This window comes from Neopelma chrysocephalum, unplaced genomic scaffold, assembly GCF_003984885.1.
Source record: "Neopelma chrysocephalum unplaced genomic scaffold, ASM398488v2 Primary Assembly neopelma1_172, whole genome shotgun sequence".
Classification (NCBI taxonomy): domain Eukaryota; kingdom Metazoa; phylum Chordata; class Aves; order Passeriformes; family Pipridae; genus Neopelma; species Neopelma chrysocephalum.
Window position 1 is genome coordinate 125,095 of NW_020897834.1, and position 17,400 is coordinate 142,494.

Genomic DNA, 17,400 nt, shown 5'->3' on the forward strand with positions numbered 1-17,400 from the left:
GATTCCCAAATCCCTGGATGAGCAGGGCACAGGCAGGACAACGTGGAGGACGAGGGGTCAGTCCCCTCCTAGCCACTGGATTTTGGTCCTGGCTTTTGGGGAAGATTGGGCACCCAAATCCTCCTCCTGGGGGGGTGGGTGAGCCAGGGCATCCAGGATGGTGGCAGAGGGCACGGCCAGAGCTGGGGAGGGGGAGCACACAGCCCTCAGGGGCGGCTGTGGGTGCAAGAGAGTCATTACTGGGAAGGGCAATTGCCTCAGAGCCCCTCTTACTGGGAGGACTGGGAGGGTGGTGTGAGTACCTCAGAGATTCTCCTTACTGGGAGGATTGGGGGGCAGAATCTCCTCACACGCCCTTGTTACTGGGAAGGGGAGAATCCCCTCAGGGACCTGCAGTACTGGGAGGACTGGGAGATGGGACCCCCTCAGGGCCCCCCTTACTGGGAAGGGGGCAGTTACTTCACAGATCCTCCTTACTGGGGGGGATCCCCTCAGGGGTCCCTGTTACTGGGAAGACTGGGAGGGAGGGATTCCCTCAGGGACCCTCATTACTGGGAGGGGGCAGTTCCTTCCCCGATCCTCAGTACTGGGGGGGATTCCCTCAGGGTTCCTCCTGACTGGGAAGACTGGGAGGGGGAGAACCCCCTCAGGGACCTTCAGTACTGGGAGGGCACAGTTACTTCACGGCTCCTCCTTACTGGCGGGGACGCCCGTTACTGGGAGGGGGGACAACCTCTCAGGGATCCTCCTTACTGGGGGGATCCCCTCAGGGGTCCCCGTTGCTGGGAGCACTGGGAGGCGGGATCCCCTCAGAGGCCTCCCATTACTGGGAGCACTGGGAAGGAGGGAACCCCTCAGGGCCCTTCAGCGCTGTGAGGGCGCAGTCACTTCACCGCTCCTCCTCACCGAGGGTTCCCCCCCTCACGTCCCCCTTTACTGGGATCACTGGGATCACTGGGGGGGGGGGGTGGCCGTGTCCCTGCCCCCCCCCGCGGTGACGTCATCCCCGCGCGCGGTGTCGCGGCGGTGACGCGGGGCGGGCGCGGGGCGGGCGCGGTCCCCGCTGTCCCCGCTGTCCCCGCGGGGCCCGGCCGGACATGGCCCCGCGCGGCCGCCCCGCCGCCGCCGCCGCCATGCCCCGCAGGGCCGCCAGAAAGCGCCTCAAGTTCCGCGCCGACGACGTGTGCTCCGAGAGAGGTGAGAGGGGACGGCGCCGGGCCGGGAGGGGCGGCGGGGCCGGGCCTGGAGCGGGGTGTGAGGGGAGAGGGGTCTGAGGGCACTGAGGGGACTGAGGGGAGCCAGGCCCGGCCCGGCCCTACCGGGGGAAGGCGGCCTGTGCTGTCCGGAGAGGAGCGCCTGGGCCTGAGCCTGGGCCTGGGCCTGGGCCTGGGCCTGCGTTAAGGCCTGAGGGAGGAGGTGGTTGAGGGGCCTGGACTCGGCCTGGCTGAGGGGTTTGAGGGGCAGGAGGTCGGGCCAGTGTCATCCGAGCGATTAGCCCGGCCCCCTCGGTCTTGGGGAGGGAGTGTGTCCAATGGGAAAGGAGGGATTGGGTTTGTGGAGGGAGTGTGTCCAGTGGGAAAGGAGAGAGTTGACTTGTGGAGGGAGTGTGTCCAGTGGGAAGGAGAGATTGGATTTGTGGCGGGAGTGTGTCCAGTGGGAAGGAGAGATTGGATTTGTGGAGGGAGTGTGTCCGGTGGGAAGGAGAGATTGGATTTGTGGAGGGAGTGTGTCCAGTGGGAAGGAGAGATTGGATTTATGGAGGGAGTGTGTCCAGTGGGAAGGAGAGATTGGGTTTGTGGAGGGAGTGTGTCCAGTGGGAATCTGGCCTGGTGTGTGAGAATGAGGACTCTGCCTGGGGAGGAGGAGTCTGGGACTAGGGGATGAGCCAGGTTCTGGTTAGGCTGGGTTTTAGCGGGGTTCTGGGGTTTGGTGTGGGTTGAGGTGGTGGAAGAGGGGGGGCCTGGACTGGTCTGGACAAGGGGTGGGTCCCCTGAGCCTGGGGTAGAGACTTGCTGGGGACCCCTGGCCTGCAACTGCTGGGACTCGTTTTCCTGCCTGTGCATCTCTCTGCTGCTCTGGGGACCGTCCCCTTCAGGCGTGGTGGCTCTTAGCCCTTCTGTGCCCTCCCCTGTAATCCCTAATCCCCCTGACCCCTGTGTCCCACCCTCTGCAGTGACAGTGGCAGATTATGCCAACTCGGACCCGGCCGTGGTGAAGTCTGGACGGGTGAAGAAGGCTGTGGCCAACGCGGTGCAGCAGGAGGGTGAGTCTGCCCCGGGGGCCCTGCCCTCCCCAGGCTGCCTGTGCACGATGTGGGAACCCCCCTTCCTTAACCTGAGAAAATGTGTGTCATTCCGTGCTGAAAACGAGCCTGTGCTGCTCTGCAGAATCAGGTGCTGAGGGCTCAGACAGCAGGTTCTGCAGGAAGCCTGCTGCAAGTCCAGTAGGAATTGCTGAGTCTTTGTCAGTGCCTGGAATAGAAGGGCTTGGGTGTCATCTCCTGCTCGAAGCAGAAAATGACATGATAAAAGTATTTTATTGCTTCATTAGCTCACATAAAGCTGTAGGCAGTTTTATTAGCAGGTAAAAGTCTTTGCAGTGGCAGTAAGGCTGTGATAGCTCTGGCAAACCTGTGCTGCAAGGAGGTCTTGGGGAGGGTGTTGCTGTTTCTTGGGGAACTCTGTAAACAAGGAGTTTCCAGGAAAGGAGTTGCAGTATTTTGTTATCTACTTCCTCCTCTGCTGGGAGCTTTCTGAACCAACACCCCCGTGTGCTTGAGAAATGTTAAAGTTTGACTCTTAACTGGAGCTCATCACACGTGTTGGGGGTGGATGTTTTGTTGGCAGTGATGACTGAACTCTTCATACAGGGAAACTCTCGGCTTGTTGCTGAAATATTTTAAGTTTTTAAAAGAAATCCTTTTAAAAAGAAAATGTGCTCTTTGCATGAGCACCTGCCAGGGGCAGTGATCCTGGTGAATATCCTTTTGAGCTGCTACTTCTCAAGCTTTTAAGATCAGGGCTCCTTTTGTTGCCTCCCTTGGTATAGGCTTGGGGCTTCCCTCTTCCATCCCCTCTCCTGCTCACCCTTCTGTGTTCTCTGTCTTTGAGGCAAAGCTCTGCACTTCAGCCTCACACTGGCAAACTGCCTTTGTTTCTTCCCCCCCTGCATCCAGCATCACCCAAAAGGACAAACCCTTCCCTAAAATCCTGCTCTGTTCCTGGCTCACCTCCACCCCATCCTGATGGCTCCAGCTCCCAGCGGTTCCCTGCCCAGCCCTTTCTCAGCTCTTTGTAGTGTAGTCTCTGGGGCTTTCCCCTCTGGATTCAGGGATCCTCAGGGTGCCTCCTCCCCAGGGCCTTATCAGGTGCAGCCCTGAGCTGCTGCAGCCTTATCTGGCACGGCCTCATCTGTGCCACGTGCCAGCCCACGAGCCTCTGCCCCCACGAGCCTCTGCCCCGGGAGCTGCAGCCTTTGGCCTCGCTGCCCTCCTGGATCCTGGCTCAGGGTGAACGTGGAGCTGGCTGTGACTGCCAGGAGCAAGAGCTTCCCACTGGGAGCTTCACCAGGAGGGCTGGGGGAGTTTTCCTGAGCTTTTTTCCTCCCCATCACAGCAGTGAGATGGAGAGGGAGCCTCTGCAGGGTTATGGTGCAGCCTGATTCACTGTTGAGTGGATTTGTGTCTTGTGGACTCAGAGGTTAATCTTTCCTTTGCAGAGTGTGGTGGGTTTTTCCTCTGAACCCCTCTCTGGGTCCCTGTCACTTTTGTCCTCTCTGGCTTGGCTGTGTTTGATGTCATCCCTCACTCATGTTGCCATCTGTTTCTCTCTCTTTTTGCCTATAAAAGGTCATGTGGAGAGGGCAGTATGATTGGCAGTGGGGGAAACCACTGCCATGGGTGCATCCAGATGCCAGGGATGCATCCAGCTTCCAGAGCAACCTGCAGAGCGAGGCTGAACTGGTTTAGCTAAGCACTGAAAATGCCTCTAGTCTGTGGGCACAGTCAGGCTCTGTCTTAAGACTGTCTTTCCATCTGCTGTCTTGCCATTTTGAAACCTTGTTTGGTGGTTAGAAATGAGAATATCTCTCACCCGAATTTATTTGTGATCAGTTTGTTATTTTTGTTTCTGTTGGGTTTTTTTCTGCTACTCTGCCCCTGTGATTTGAGTAGCACATCTTGCTCTCTGGTGGCTGCAGTGACTGTAACTGGGATGTGTAAAACCTTCCTGGGCTGTAGTTTGTGCTAGGGCAGGAAAGCTTGAGCAGGTTTCTCTTGCTGGCAGTGCTGTTCTTCACCCAACACGTTGGGTTGCAATTCAGCTCTTGAATGAGTTTTATATACTGTCTGCAGAGTTGGTGCTGCTGTGACAGTGCTGCTCTCTGACAGCGGTGGTAGGACCACACCTTTCCTTTTCCAAGACTGTCATTACTGCCTCACATGTGGATTTTTCTGCCCTACCGAGCCCTGAGTTTTAATCATGCCCCCAGAGGGAGGAAAAAACCCCCCAAACCCAAAACAAACCCCAGCTGACTCAACCTGCTATTTTCCTGGTTAGGCCAGAGTCTTTCCCTTCACTAAATTCCAGGGTAAGTGGAGCTCCCGTGTGCTTGGCACTGAGTTATTTCGCTGATGGATTGTGTGTCATCAGCCACAGCATCTGTTTGTCCTGCTGAGAAGGGAGTGTGACTTCTCTCTGTGCTCCTAAAACAATTCCAGAGTAGGTGCTGGCTCCCGGCTGAACGGTGGCCACAGCTCTGCTGCGCAGGGGAACCACTTACCCCTGCAGAAAGAGCCTGTTGTTTTATTCAGAATTGTAAATAGCTTCAGCTAAACCAGTGGGATCTGCATAATGTGCTGGTAATCGCCCTCATTGTTCATTCTTTAAAACAAGAAGCCGAATAATTATGTTTCCAATTCACTCACCCCTGCTAATCTTTCCCTGACAAGGTAATCCTTGAGCCCAGGATTTACTTGCTTGTGTCACTCGGCAGAAAGCTTTAAGGCAGTGGTTCCACTGAAGTATCTCCTGAACTCGGATCACCTTTTCCTCTCTGCTGCTGTACTTACTGTGTCGTTTGTCATTCCAGTAAAATCCCTGTGTGGTTTGGAAGCTTCCTGCGTTCCCGCTGAGGAAGTTCTCTCCGTGTCGGGAGAGTCCTGCGACAGCAGCGATGAGATGGACACAAAGGAGAGCATCAACGGGCGGGCTGCCTCGAGGAAAAAGAAGAGCAAAAGGCACAAAGGTGCGGTCACAGCTGTGCAGGGGCTCTGGGGGCTCCTGCTGCACCTCCTCCTGCTGTTAATGTTCGGGATTTACGGGCTGCTCGAGGGGCATTCTGTGACCTGCACAAAGAAATGCCGGGGGTTCAGTCACTTGTAAATCTCCTGGCGCTGGGTCAGGGGTGTTGTGTTTGCACAAAGGCAGAGCCTGGGGCGTGAAATCAAAGCCTGAGAGCTCCTTGCTTTTAGTAAATATCTCTCAGCCTTGGAAAAAAAACACTGCTCTTCCGGAGTTGGGAAACTGCCACTGGACGTGTTGCTTAACTGAGCTCGTGTTGGTGAAAGCAGGTTTGCTCTGGGGGTGAATTGCTGCTGTCCACGATGCAGTTGTTGGCAAAATACAAGCTCTGTTTTCAAGCCTGTGGTTTGTTACAAATGAGTTCAGAGGGCTGTTTTTCCAGCAAGGAAGTGCATTTGATCCTGTTGGCATCACAGTAGGTTGATTCCAGGGAGATGAATCCCTCAGCATTTACACTTTGTGCCACTCTACAGAAAAGCCATTTACAAAGCAACAAACAGCTCTGCTGCACTGTGGAACCCTGCAGAAATTTCTAGTAACAGGTTGCTTTCAGGTTGAGAAACACATTTTAACTGGTTTTCTTGAACTTAATACTAATTTATGGAGCACATCACCATCCACCACAGACTGCACAGCACTCGCTGGGAAGGGAGTTAAAGGAGCTTCTCCTCTTTTTTTCTGACATCCTTCAGAATCCTGGCAAAGTATAATACCTGAGTGGGTGGAGTTATGAGTCTGGGAAGACAATATTCTGTTCTACTACAGCCTTGTCTCATTTTTACTACCTGTTAGGGAGGAAAAAATGGTGCTAGAGCAGTGATGGTTCTGGCTGTGCTCTGAGTCCAGCAGTGTGGAGTTCCACAGCTCCTTGAGCCAGAGATGAATTAGCTGGGTGGATGCTGTGGGTGTGTCTGCCATAAATTCTGAAGTGCTCTGGGGGAGTGATCACCTTCAGAGCTTTCTTGGGCAATTATCACATGAGGATAAAGAACTGCCCTTTGTTCCTAACCTGTCTCAGGGTTAGATCTGGCAAACACCACCCCTGGGCCACTTTTTATGCAGCTTTTCCTGTTAGCACTGGGTACCGGTTGTGTTTTCTTTCTCTTCTCTTACCATTCCTAGTGCTCGGGATTGTTTAGCTATTTATAGTCGTTAAAAGTATTTTTTCCTCCTAAAGTTGGAGCAGTGGCTGTAGAAAAACATGTGGTGTAACCCTAAAAACACCCCAGGAGTGAAAGGGGCGTCTGAACCCTCAGTTCTGGCTAAGCAGTTCTGACACCTCTGGGGGAAGAAGAGGCCATTCTGTTTGTCTGAGCTGCAGTAACGTTTCCCACCCCAGAAGTTCTAATGAAATTAGAAATTTAAGAAAAGCAGCTGATTGCCACTTGCAGGAGAGAATTGCTTTCCTTCCCTGACAGAGCTCCTGCAAAGCACTGTGACCACTGGAACAGAGGATTGACAAGCTGGGCAGTGTCTTAATGCTCAAGGACTTGCAGTTCTGATGACCTGCTAAATGAGCAGCTTTGATTAAATATGCAGGAGCTTGTCTCCCCTTTACATAAAGTTGCCTCTTTATTTGCCACCCAATTTTTATCTCTTCAGTTCAGGGTGGTGTTTCAGCTGTGAAAGGCTCAGGCATCGAAACAGGGGCCAGAAAGGCTTTGGGGTTTCCCGTGACCATGAAGTTGTTCTTACTTGGGCTTGTTGGGCTGCTACCAGGAGTAAAGCAGACATAGAAGTGGCTTGGTACAGATGTGATTTACTGCACTAACACCCCTCTTTGTGCACTTAGAAAGCGCTGATGGGGGAGGTGGAGAGGAGTATCCCATCGACATCTGGCTGCTCTTGGCTTCCTACATTCGCCCTGAGGACATTGTCAGGTTTTCTCTGATTTGCAAGAAAGCCTGGACTGTGACTTGCACTGCTGCCTTTTGGACCAGGCTCTACAGAAGGTGAGACTCTCTACAGAAATTTGAAACTGTTTGTAGGAGCCTTCAGCAGTGAGCAGAGCTGGAAATAAGGGAATAATTCCCTACAGGCGAGGGCCCTGTGTTTGTGTATTGACACTGTGATGTGGGCAAGGGGTTGTGGTGTGGGCAAGGTTCCCTCTCCTATGAAGACAAGATGAGGGAGCTGGGGTTGTTCAGCCCGGAGAGGAGAAGTATCCAGGAAGAGCTCCCTGTGGCCTTTCAGTCCCTTAATGGGGCTTAGATAAAGGAGGGAGAGGGACTTTTTATAGTCTTTATATAGTCAATATGTATTTTTTATATAGGCAGATAGTGACAGGACAAGGGGGAATGGCTTCCCACTGCCACAGGGCAGGGTTAGATGGGATATTGGGAAGAAATCCTTCCCTGTGAGGATGGTGAGGGCCTGCACAGGTTGCCCAGAGAAGCTGTGGCTGCCCCATCCCTGGAAGTGTCCAAGGTCAGGTTGGATGGGGCTTGGAGCAGCCTGGTTGGAGCTCTGGTCATGACCACCTTCCTGTAATTAGGGTGGCCAGAGAGGAACCAAGGCATTTGGGAGCTGTACAGTGGCAGAAGGAAGTTAAAGCAAGAGAAGACGGGCAAAGAGGTGGTCAGAACTTGGAATAAATCCTCCTGTGCTGGTGCATGTTTCCTTCAGAACAAAACATTTCCTTTCCATTGCTCTCATTGCCCTGGAGGCAGCAGGGGCACAGAGCAGCCATGGTCACCCTCACCCTTGGCTTTTAGTTCCCCAGCAAAGGCTCCTTTGGGATCTGATCAAAGGATGGCCCTGGAGTGCCAGGTTCAGGCTGCCCAGGCAGAGCTCAGCTCAACTGAGTCCCTGAGAACCTGCAGCAATCTCAGCCCTTTGTGCTGCCTGCAGCTAAATCCCTGTTTTATCTCTCTGGGAAAACTGTCTGCTAGGAATTATTGGGGAATTGTGGCACGATATCCCAGGTTATGCTGAGTTGGAAGGGACCCACAAGGACCATCCAGTCCAACTCTCAGCCCTGCACAGGCCCATCCCCAGAGTCCCACCCTGTGCCCCAGAGGATCAGCCAAACCCTCCTGGAGCTCTGGCAGCCTTGGGGCTGTGCCCACTGCCCTGGGGAGCCTGGGCAGTGCCCAACCAGCCTCTGGGGGAAGAACCTTTGCCTGAGATCCAACCTGAGCCTGCCCTGACACAGCTCCAGCCATTCCCTGGCTGCTGTCCCTGGTCCCCCCAGAGCAGAGCTCAGTCCCTGCCCCTCCTCTGCCCCTGCCCAGGAAGGTGGAACTGCAGTGAGGTCTCCCCTCAGTCTCCTCTGCTCCAGCTGAACACACCAAGTGCCCTCAGTGTCCTCACATGGCTTCAAATCAAGGTCCTTCTCCACCTTCATTGCCCTCCTTTGGACACTCTCAAAGAGCTGAATATCTTCCTTATATTATCCAAAACTGCCCCGATGTTCAGGCTGAGATCCATGTGCTGGAAACCTTCGTGGTGCAGGTCAGGCCTCTGCGCCCGCCCCGATCCCGTGCAGAGCAGCACAACCCCCTCACATCCCTCAGGGTTTTACCAGAGCTGCTGTGCTCAGTCAGATGTTCAGTGTTCTGCTGTGGCTGTCCCTGCCCAGCTCTGGTGCTGTGGCCCTGCAGCTGACACTGGCTGTGTCCCTGTCCCCTCAGGCACTACAGTCTGGACGCGTACCTGCCGCTGCGCCTGCGCCCCGAGTCCATGGAGAAGCTGCACTGCCTGCGGGCCTGCGTCATCCGCTCCCTGTACCACATGTACGAGCCCTTCGCCTCCCGCGTCTCCAGGAACCCCGCCATCCCAGACAGTACTCCCAGCACTTTAAAAAATTCCAGAGTAAGTGAGGTCCTGAGGAAGCCTGAGGCGTTGCTGTTCCTGTTTGGTTTGGTTTTTTTCTTTCTAGATGGTGTTCAGACGGTCACCAGCAAAGCTTGGGTGTGGGATGATCCCTGACTTGGGTGTAGGGTGATCCCTGACTTGGGTGTAGGGTGATCCCTGACTTGGGTGTAGGATGATCCCTGACTTGGATGTGGGGTGATCCCTGACTTGGATGTAGGACGATCCCTGACTTGGGTGTAGGGTGATCCCTGACTTGGGTGTAGGGTGATCCCTGACCTGGGTGTAGGGTGATCCCTGACACGGGTGTAGGATGATCCCTGACACAGAGGAGGGGTTTGTAGAAGGGTGCTGGTTACTTGTGTCTGTAGTGTTACTCTTTGGAGTAACTTCTGCCCAAGTGGTCCCCACACACCTTTGTAACCAGCAAAAGGGCACTTGCTCCACTGGGTGCCAGAACTGCCAGGGATGTTTGCAACTCTCCCCTCCTCTGGAAGGAGGCTCCATAGGATCGGCTTTTATACTCTGTGCTTTGTTCTGACCCTTGTCTGCCAGAGTGCATCTGTAACAGGCATCAGGAGAGCTCAGGAGTGACACTGGTAGCCAGGAGTCATGTCATGCTGCCTTCCCGTAGGTCACCCATGGTGGGGGGTCTGGGTGAGGGAGGGTGGTGCTGGGGTGCTGAGCATGGCAAATGTGCAGAGCCAGTGTCTGCTTCGGGCCTCGGGCTGCACTTGTGTTGTTGGGCTGGAAAGGGTTTGTCTCTGGTGTGGGCAGGCGATTCCCTGTGCTGTCCAGCTTGGAGCACTCACACCATTTCTGTTTAATTGCTGTTGACCATTAACTCTGAAATGCCTCCATGTCTCTTGTTTGGTTTTAACTTGCAACTGGCTGATACTCTGTGAGCAGCTTAAACAACAATGTGAATTCTCCACCCTCCAAATCCAAGGTCAAAAACCTGTTGAACGAGGTTTTTGGTGCCAAACCGAAGTTGGGTTTGGTTCAGGAGTTGTACTTTCTTTTCTGCTCAAAACAGAGCAACCTCGTCTATCCCTGCGTGACATCCTCCCTTTCTTCCTTCCTCCCTCTCCCTGGTGGGGACTGGGAAGGCTGTCCCAGGCTTAGGGAGCATCCAGCAGCACACAGGTAGGTGGTGCTGCAGCCCAGGGAAAAGCACACACACGGATCTGTGTGCGGTCTTAGCTCTGCATCAGAGCTCTTCCTTCTCATCCTCAGTCTCCGCTTTGGGGATCATCATTTCTTAAAGATTAAAAAAGCAAAACATTTCGAGGGAATTCCAACTTCACTGCAGTCCTGAGAACACCTTCCTCCCACTGCTCGGGCCTGCGGTGGCTGTAGGAGCTGGAAACCCCGGGGTGATGCTGGCAGGGCATTTTGGAAGGATTCACCTTGACATCATAACGGCTTTGGTGCCCACTGCTAGTGCTTCTCCTGCACTAATGGTTTGAGGAAGCTCTGTGAAGTGCAGTCTTTTACTGTTCAGCTTTTAAAAAAAGGAAATTAAGTGGTGCTGAGGCTTTGTCAGAGCATCAGAGGCCTGACCCTCCCCCCTTGGAGCATGAAAGAGCCGTCCTGAGTCTGGTCTGGCTGTGCCACTGCATTGCAGGACTCTGAGCTCCACCCGTGTGACTGTGCACAGGAATTCCTCGGCACAGAGGGTTTGGAGGAGGCTCTGGCACTGCCTCCCCACGCTCTGGCTTTCCTGGGCTTTGGTTGTACCTTTGACGGGTCCTTAAACTAACGGCGCCGCCTCCCGAAAGTGCATGTGGAGAGCCCAGAGCTGGGTGTTATCCGATCCAATCCAGCCTTTCCTCTTTAATTTCCTTTTTTCTTTCCCTAGCCTAGCTTGTGTGGGACACTGGAGCCGTTATGGTGTCAGCAGAGGTGTTTGCCCTTTAAAGACACCCCCTAATTTTTGGCGGAGCACGGCGCGTCTGAAGGGCAGGACGGCTGACCCGAGGACATCCTCTGCCCCTTAGGAGGTACTGATGTTTTGTGCTTCACTATTGCCATGACCAAACGAGCTGCTCTAGACCAGGCTGTCTCTGCAGGTGAACCCCAAAGTGCCACTGGTGGTGGAGCCAAACTCAGCAGCATGGGCACCTCACCCCAGTTCCAAAAGATCTGGAGAAGATTTTTACTGGGGAAGAAAACCCCGAGGGGGCTGTTCCCTCCCTGCGTGTTTCTGAGCTTGACTCCACGTGGCTTTGTTGTTCACCTCCTGAAGGTTGTGGAGATGAGGGTCCTTTAAGGACTCTTGTTTATGGACATGACTCAGAGTTGAAGGAGAGGGTCTTGTATCAGCTGTAGTTTTAATTTTTGAGCCCCTGTGGTGGGGGCTGGCTCTGACTTTGTTTCATTGGGGTCACTCTGTCCTGGAGTGAAATCAAATGTGTGCTGTGCCCTGCAGCCCAGTCAGGCCTTCTCTCTTCAGGAGAGACTGTGTGTAGATCACAGGGAGTTCTCTTCACCCACATTGTTCCTCCTTTTCTGCTGACACTGGTGAAAGATCAGCCCAGCTGTGCTGGCCTGGCATCTGTCCTGTGGAAACACTTTGAGGGACGGCTGGACTCACTTGCCAGGTTCTTCCCTTGGCTGTTGAATGCTGGTTGCTCCTACTGACTGCTAGGCAGGGAATGTCCCTCCCTCCCAGCTCCATGCAGGAGTTCTGCTGAGCCCCTGAATGCTGAGTGCTGGGATGGAGCCTGTGTCCCACCCAGGGATAACCAGGTGGCAGTGGAGGGCTCTGCTGTGTGTGGGGGTGGGAGGGCAGTGCTGGTGACCTCTCAGGCTGTTGGAGGCTGTTTTCTCCTTTGCTTTTCCAACAGGGCAGGAGGTTGGTCAGGCTGGGCTGTCCTGGCAGTGGTTCTGTGCTCTGAACAGTGACAGGCAGTGCCTGGTGATGTCAAGGTTTGACACCACAGTGGCTCAGGAACTTTCTCATCCATCACCTCACAGCTCATGTGCTGAGCTTTGCATTTCCCTTTGGATCCTTTCCTTCTTGATCCTTGCTCTGTTTTCAGTTGTTCCTGGCTTTGATCTCGTTTGGAGCCCAGTTTGATGGGAGTTCCTGGTGGGTTGAGGGAATGGGTGAATCTGCACCACTCATCCCCTGCCTTAGGAAAGGGATAAATGGCACAACTGGATTTTTCTGTTTGGCACATCAGTTGGCTACGTGTTGTATTCTCCAGTTGCATGAGGAGTTGGCCAACTTGAAACTGGGAGATCTAAACTGCTGAGAGGGTTCTTTGAACATAATTAATTTGAATAAGTGGCTCCTAATTGCTCTTATATAATTGTTTTTGTAATTGGAAGCCTTTATGCTCTTCTAAAACTTATTTAAAGTGGTGCCTCTAAGGGTTTCATAATTTTGTGTGTTTCTTTTTTTCCACCTCAGTGTCTGCTTTTCTGGTGCAAAAAGATTGTAGGGAACAGACAAGAAGCAATGTGGGAATTCAACTTCAAGTTCAAAAAGCAGGTATGAAGGATTGGCAGTGACTTTTGTTTGAAGCAGAAATTATTTTTCTGGGTGGTAAAAGGGAAGGTGGAAACTTTTTATGCCTTCAGACAATAAATGGAAACTCTGATTCCCATGGTAAACTAAAGCACAGTCTGAAACTACACTCAGTCTTCTGTCTGTGTTACCAAGACATTTTTATTTCCTCCTTTGGTATCCCTTCTGACCTGGATCATTTATTACCCCAAATAATCTCACCTTTGGGTGTGATTACTACTCAAACCCGACTGTTTGACTGTAGCAGTCAAAATGTTGACCAAAAACCTGAAACTTCTTGTTTTACCATTGCAAAGATTTGTCAGAGAAATAAAGCAAGGGAAAACCTCCAGGAATGGGTCTTGGGAGAAGCCAGTAGTCTCAGGCAACTTTGGGAATTCTGCAGCTTTCCCCTCTAAAGGAATGGTCCTGCCTGTCCTGAATGAAGGCTTCTGGTTGTTTTGGGAACACTTTGCCCAAAACACAGGGGGAGGTGGTGAGAACCTGCTCAGCTCAATCAGGGCCTCTTTCTTTCCAAGTCCCCCAGATTGAAGAGCAAGTGTTGCAAAGGTCTCCAGCCCCCCATCCAGTACGAGGAGGTGCACACGAACCCGGATCAGGATTGCTGCCTGCTGCAGATCACCACCTTCAACTTCATCTTCGTGCCAATCGTCATGGGCATGACATTTACCTTGGTGAGTGGGGGAGAAGCTGCCAGGCAGGCTTTGCAGGGGAGGTTTTTGGCAGGAGGGCACCTAAAATCATGGAGCCTCCTGGGTTGGAAGGGACCCACAAGGAGCTTTGAGTCCCAGCTCCTGGCCTTGCACAGGACAATCCCAGGAACCCCACCCAGTGCCTCCCTGGGGCTGTGCAAATCCCACTGCTCCGTCAGCAAACCAGTGTTAGCAATCTTATGAACAGGAAATGCTGAGGGTCTCAGTTTAACTTCTCCATTTCCATCAGCTCTTCCCTATTTGGTGCAGTAAATACAGAGGATGTAGAGGATCTTCAGGAGCTGTGGTTGTTGTGCAGTGTTTGGGGGTGATTAGTTACCAGAACTGCAGAAGGTACGACAGGGAGGGAGCAGGAGAAGTGCAGGTCTGCCCTCCTCAAGAAAATATCTCCTTATTGGCAATAAATTCCAAGAGGAAAATCCCATCTGAGCAAACCCTTTGAATGTGTGTTTGGTCCTTGATGGGAGGAAGGGCAGCTTTGGGACAAACCCCCCAAGCTGGGCTCCAGAGAGCAGCAGAGCAGGAGTGTTGGGGCATCTCTGTGCTGACAGGGGGCAGCACAAGGGGCTGTGCTGGTGAGTCAGGGCTTCAGAAGTGGCCTGTGCCCAGGAGAGGTTCAGTCTGACTTCACTTAGGAGTAGGGCAGTGAGTTCCAGACCTCCCCTGACAACCACTTGTTTCCAGGTTCTCTTAAAATCACAGACACTTAAAATTGTTTAGATTGGAAAAGACCTTCCAGAGCATGGATACAACCATTGCCCAGCACTGCCACGGTCACCCCTAATCACGTCCCCAGGTGCCACATCCACATCCCTTCCAGGGATGGCAACTCCACCCCTGCCCTGGGCAGCCTGTCCCAATGTTTTACAACCCTTACAACTTGGAGCATTATTATTTGGGGTTGCCAGGCAGTGCTGTAAACTCAGAGTGTAACTCTGTGCTGGTTTAGAGGGAAACCAGCGGCAGAAACGAGCCCAACTCGAGAGAGATCACAAGTCAGAGTTACAATTTACTAAAACGATTGCAATAAGTGCAATGATACAGAGAAAACTGGTTTTAACCCCCAAAGACAGATGTATAACCCAGCACCCTGGGGCAAGAACAGAGCAGTGTTCCTGGGCCCCTGTGCTGAGCTCCACGTGGCCCCCCCGGGGGCAAAGGAAAAAGAAAGGAAAGCTGTTGGTCAGGATGGTGGTCACAGTTCTGTTGGAGTTCTGGATCCTCCTCTGGATCCACCAGTGGTCCCAGCAGTGCCCAGACCCCAGAGTGGATGTGCTCAGGTTGAGGTGGGAATGCCCAGTGCCTCCCCCAGGGTGGGGAGTGTCCCGAGGGGGGGTTGAACTCTGTGAGCCCCGGGATGTTTTTGGAACCTTTGATGGTCTGGGTGGCTGCAGCTGCCCCTTGTGCCAGTCCAAGGTGGCCCATGAGCAGAGATGAGCCCTCGGGCTGGGGCTGATGCCTCCCTGGAGGGGAGTTCCCAGGGCTGAGCCATTGGTGTGAGGACAAAGAAACGCTGCCCTGTCTGCAGGGTTCTGAGAGCCTGAGGTGTCAGGTGTGCCCTGGGCAACTGTGCAAACAATCCCTTTATTACCAGTCCCTCAGCAATGGCACAGAGGGTGCAGAACACACAGTTTTGGTTATCCCTTTATTACCAGTCCCTCAGCAATGGCACAGAGGGTGTAGCACACACAGTTTTAGTTATCCCACAGGGCAATAAACCAGTGCCAGTGCCTGTGATAAACTCTAAAACACTTCAGACTTGCACGGGCCAGGAGAAGTCACAAAACCCTGGAAGTGCTGTGCTCAGAACTCGTGTTGGTTTTGCTGAAGCCCCTCTGGTCTCTCCTCTCTTGCAGTTCACCATCAACGTGAGCACCGACATGCGGCACCACCGCGTGCGCCTCGTGTTCCAGGACACCCCCGTCCGCAACGGGAAGAAGCCCCGCCTGGAGCAGGGGGTGCAGGTGGTGCTGGACCCCGTGCACAGCGTCAGGCTCCTGGATTGGTGGCACCCACAGTACCCCTTCTCCCCGAAAGCTTAGTGCTCTCCCGAGGCTGCAGGAGCCGGCAGGTGACTGGGTCTGGCAGGCCGAAGAGAATTTCTAGGAACCAGGAAAATCCTATTTTTATTTCTTAAATAAATTCTGCAGTCCTCCCTTGCAAGTGGTTGAAGCTGCTGAGCTAGTTTGTGTGTATATAACTTCTGGTCAGTAATGGGCAGAGCTGAGTGTAAAGCAGAAACTATTTGTAAACACACTTTTATGTAAAATTGACATTTTATGATTTGAAAGGAGCTCCCTGGAACTATTCATTTAAAATCCTTTTGGTGCTAATCAAAGTGGTCCTGTGTTCTGTTGTTCAGGAAGAAGCGGGAGGTTTTGCTTCCCAAGAACTTTCCGGTTTCCTTTCCAGAGACAATTTACAAACAAAATCCACCTTTGTTTTACTGCAGCAGGACCGTGTTCACCCACAGAGAGATATTTCAGTGTCTGAGAAGCAGAGAGCAAAGCAGAAGTGATCAACCATTACCTTACTTCCCAGCCCAGCAGATCCAAGTTTCAGGAAAGAAAAAGGCATAAACGATCAAACAAAGGAATTATTTCAAAGAGGAGTCGTAAGGCAAAAGTCTCTCTTGAATGTAAAGGTACTCCAAGTTCTTACGCTGGTGTTTTGTCTTTGAAAAGAAGATCTAAACTTTTAAAACCAGAAAGTGCTTTTCAGAGAAGATAAACAGGGAGGGAGAGGAGCTGGAGGGGATAAATTAAAATAACGAAAGCGGTGATGGAGGACTCAGCCCAGTGTGGTTTCTGAGAGCAGTGTGGAAATGTTTGCTGTTGAAAGCCCACAAGCAGTTGCTGCTCTGGCTTTTGGCTAAACTGAGTAATTTCTGTGAGGAAGAAGCGACCCTGAAACTTTCTGTGGCTCTGGGCTGACTGAGAAGGGAGAGGGGCCTGTGAGGAGGACGGGATGGATCCAGGATGGATGTGGCTCCTGGTGCAGGAGTGGTGCAGGCAGAGGAGGGGCTGCAGTGCAGGGGCAGATGAGGAGGAGTGACTCAAGTGGGGTGAGGAGCAGGGCACCGAGTTCTGCCTGTCCATGATCAGCTACTCAGTCCTGGTGCACATCAGACCCTGTCCCAAGCAGGAGTAACAGCACTTTTCCATATGTGATGTTTAGTGAAGCACCTGGAAGGAGAGGGAGTTGTGCCAGCTCAGTTTGGACTCGATGCTGTGGGTCCCTTCCAACTCAGAGTACTCTGTGATTCTGTCACCCCCATGGCCCTGGTGTAGCTGCCTGGGAGGAGTTCCTGCACTCTGTAAATCACCACCAAGGACATCTGCCCCAGACTGGGATCTGCCTTAGAGGCTCTTGCTGTTGACTTCAAACACACACTTTGGGACAGCTCCTGCCTCACAGTCCCCTCCTCACTGCTGCTCAACACCTGGGGATGCCCAGCAGGTGAGTTTGGGAACTAGATTGGTCGGAGTAGAGGTGCAGGGTAAGAGAACCGTGCTGTGCCTGTGATCCTGACCTGCCCTGGCAGCAGAGCAGGGGCTGTGCTGTGGGGCAGGAGGGCAGGACAGCGGGGCAGTGCCCTGCAGCTGTGCAGGGCTCCATCCCCGTGCCAGGAGGGAGCTGCTCAAGGGCAATGGGGGACAACAATCTTCTGTTTTGCCGTGGGGTTAAATGCCCCTGAGCTCTGGGACAAGTGTTCGGGGGTGGAGGTCAGGGAGTGAAATGTGGGGAGGCTGCACAGTTCCCGGTTGTCTTGGAGGGAGCAAAGAGTTCTGGACTCTGCCTCCAGGTGTTTTGTGCTGCATTCCCTGGAAACTCGGTTTTGCAGGGTGATGCCTGGTGATTGCTGCTTGTGCAGGGTCTGGAGGGTGGGAGCAGAGGTGTTTGGTTCCCAGATCAGGCTGTGTAAAGCTCTGCCCTCACCCCGGAGAGCTGCCCTGGCTGAGCGGGGATGGGAACGGCAGCCCGGGCTTTGTTCTTGCTTCTGTGACGAAATACAGAACAGATCCCGGGACTGGCTGTT

At 53.2% G+C, this 17,400-nt stretch overlaps 1 protein-coding gene across 4 annotated transcripts; it reads left to right on the forward strand.

Moving 5' to 3' along the window:
• The first annotated feature begins 1,066 nt into the window (after window positions 1-1,066).
• Window positions 1,067-15,699, forward strand: TMEM183A (transmembrane protein 183A). 4 transcript variants are annotated; one of them, XM_027701891.1, is made up of 8 exons: window positions 1,067-1,197; window positions 2,174-2,263; window positions 5,089-5,244; window positions 7,093-7,252; window positions 8,933-9,113; window positions 12,532-12,612; window positions 13,167-13,322; window positions 15,218-15,699. In XM_027701891.1, the coding sequence occupies exons 1-8, from the start codon at window positions 1,098-1,100 to the stop codon at window positions 15,401-15,403; spliced, it is 1,110 nt and encodes a 369-aa protein (XP_027557692.1). In that variant the 5' UTR covers window positions 1,067-1,097; the 3' UTR covers window positions 15,404-15,699. The 4 variants fall into 4 exon arrangements, with proteins under 4 accessions (XP_027557692.1, XP_027557694.1, XP_027557691.1 ...); XM_027701893.1 differs by having other exon boundaries at window positions 13,175-13,322; XM_027701890.1 differs by having other exon boundaries at window positions 1,099-1,197; window positions 8,881-9,113.
• The last annotated feature ends 1,701 nt before the right edge of the window (window positions 15,700-17,400 follow it).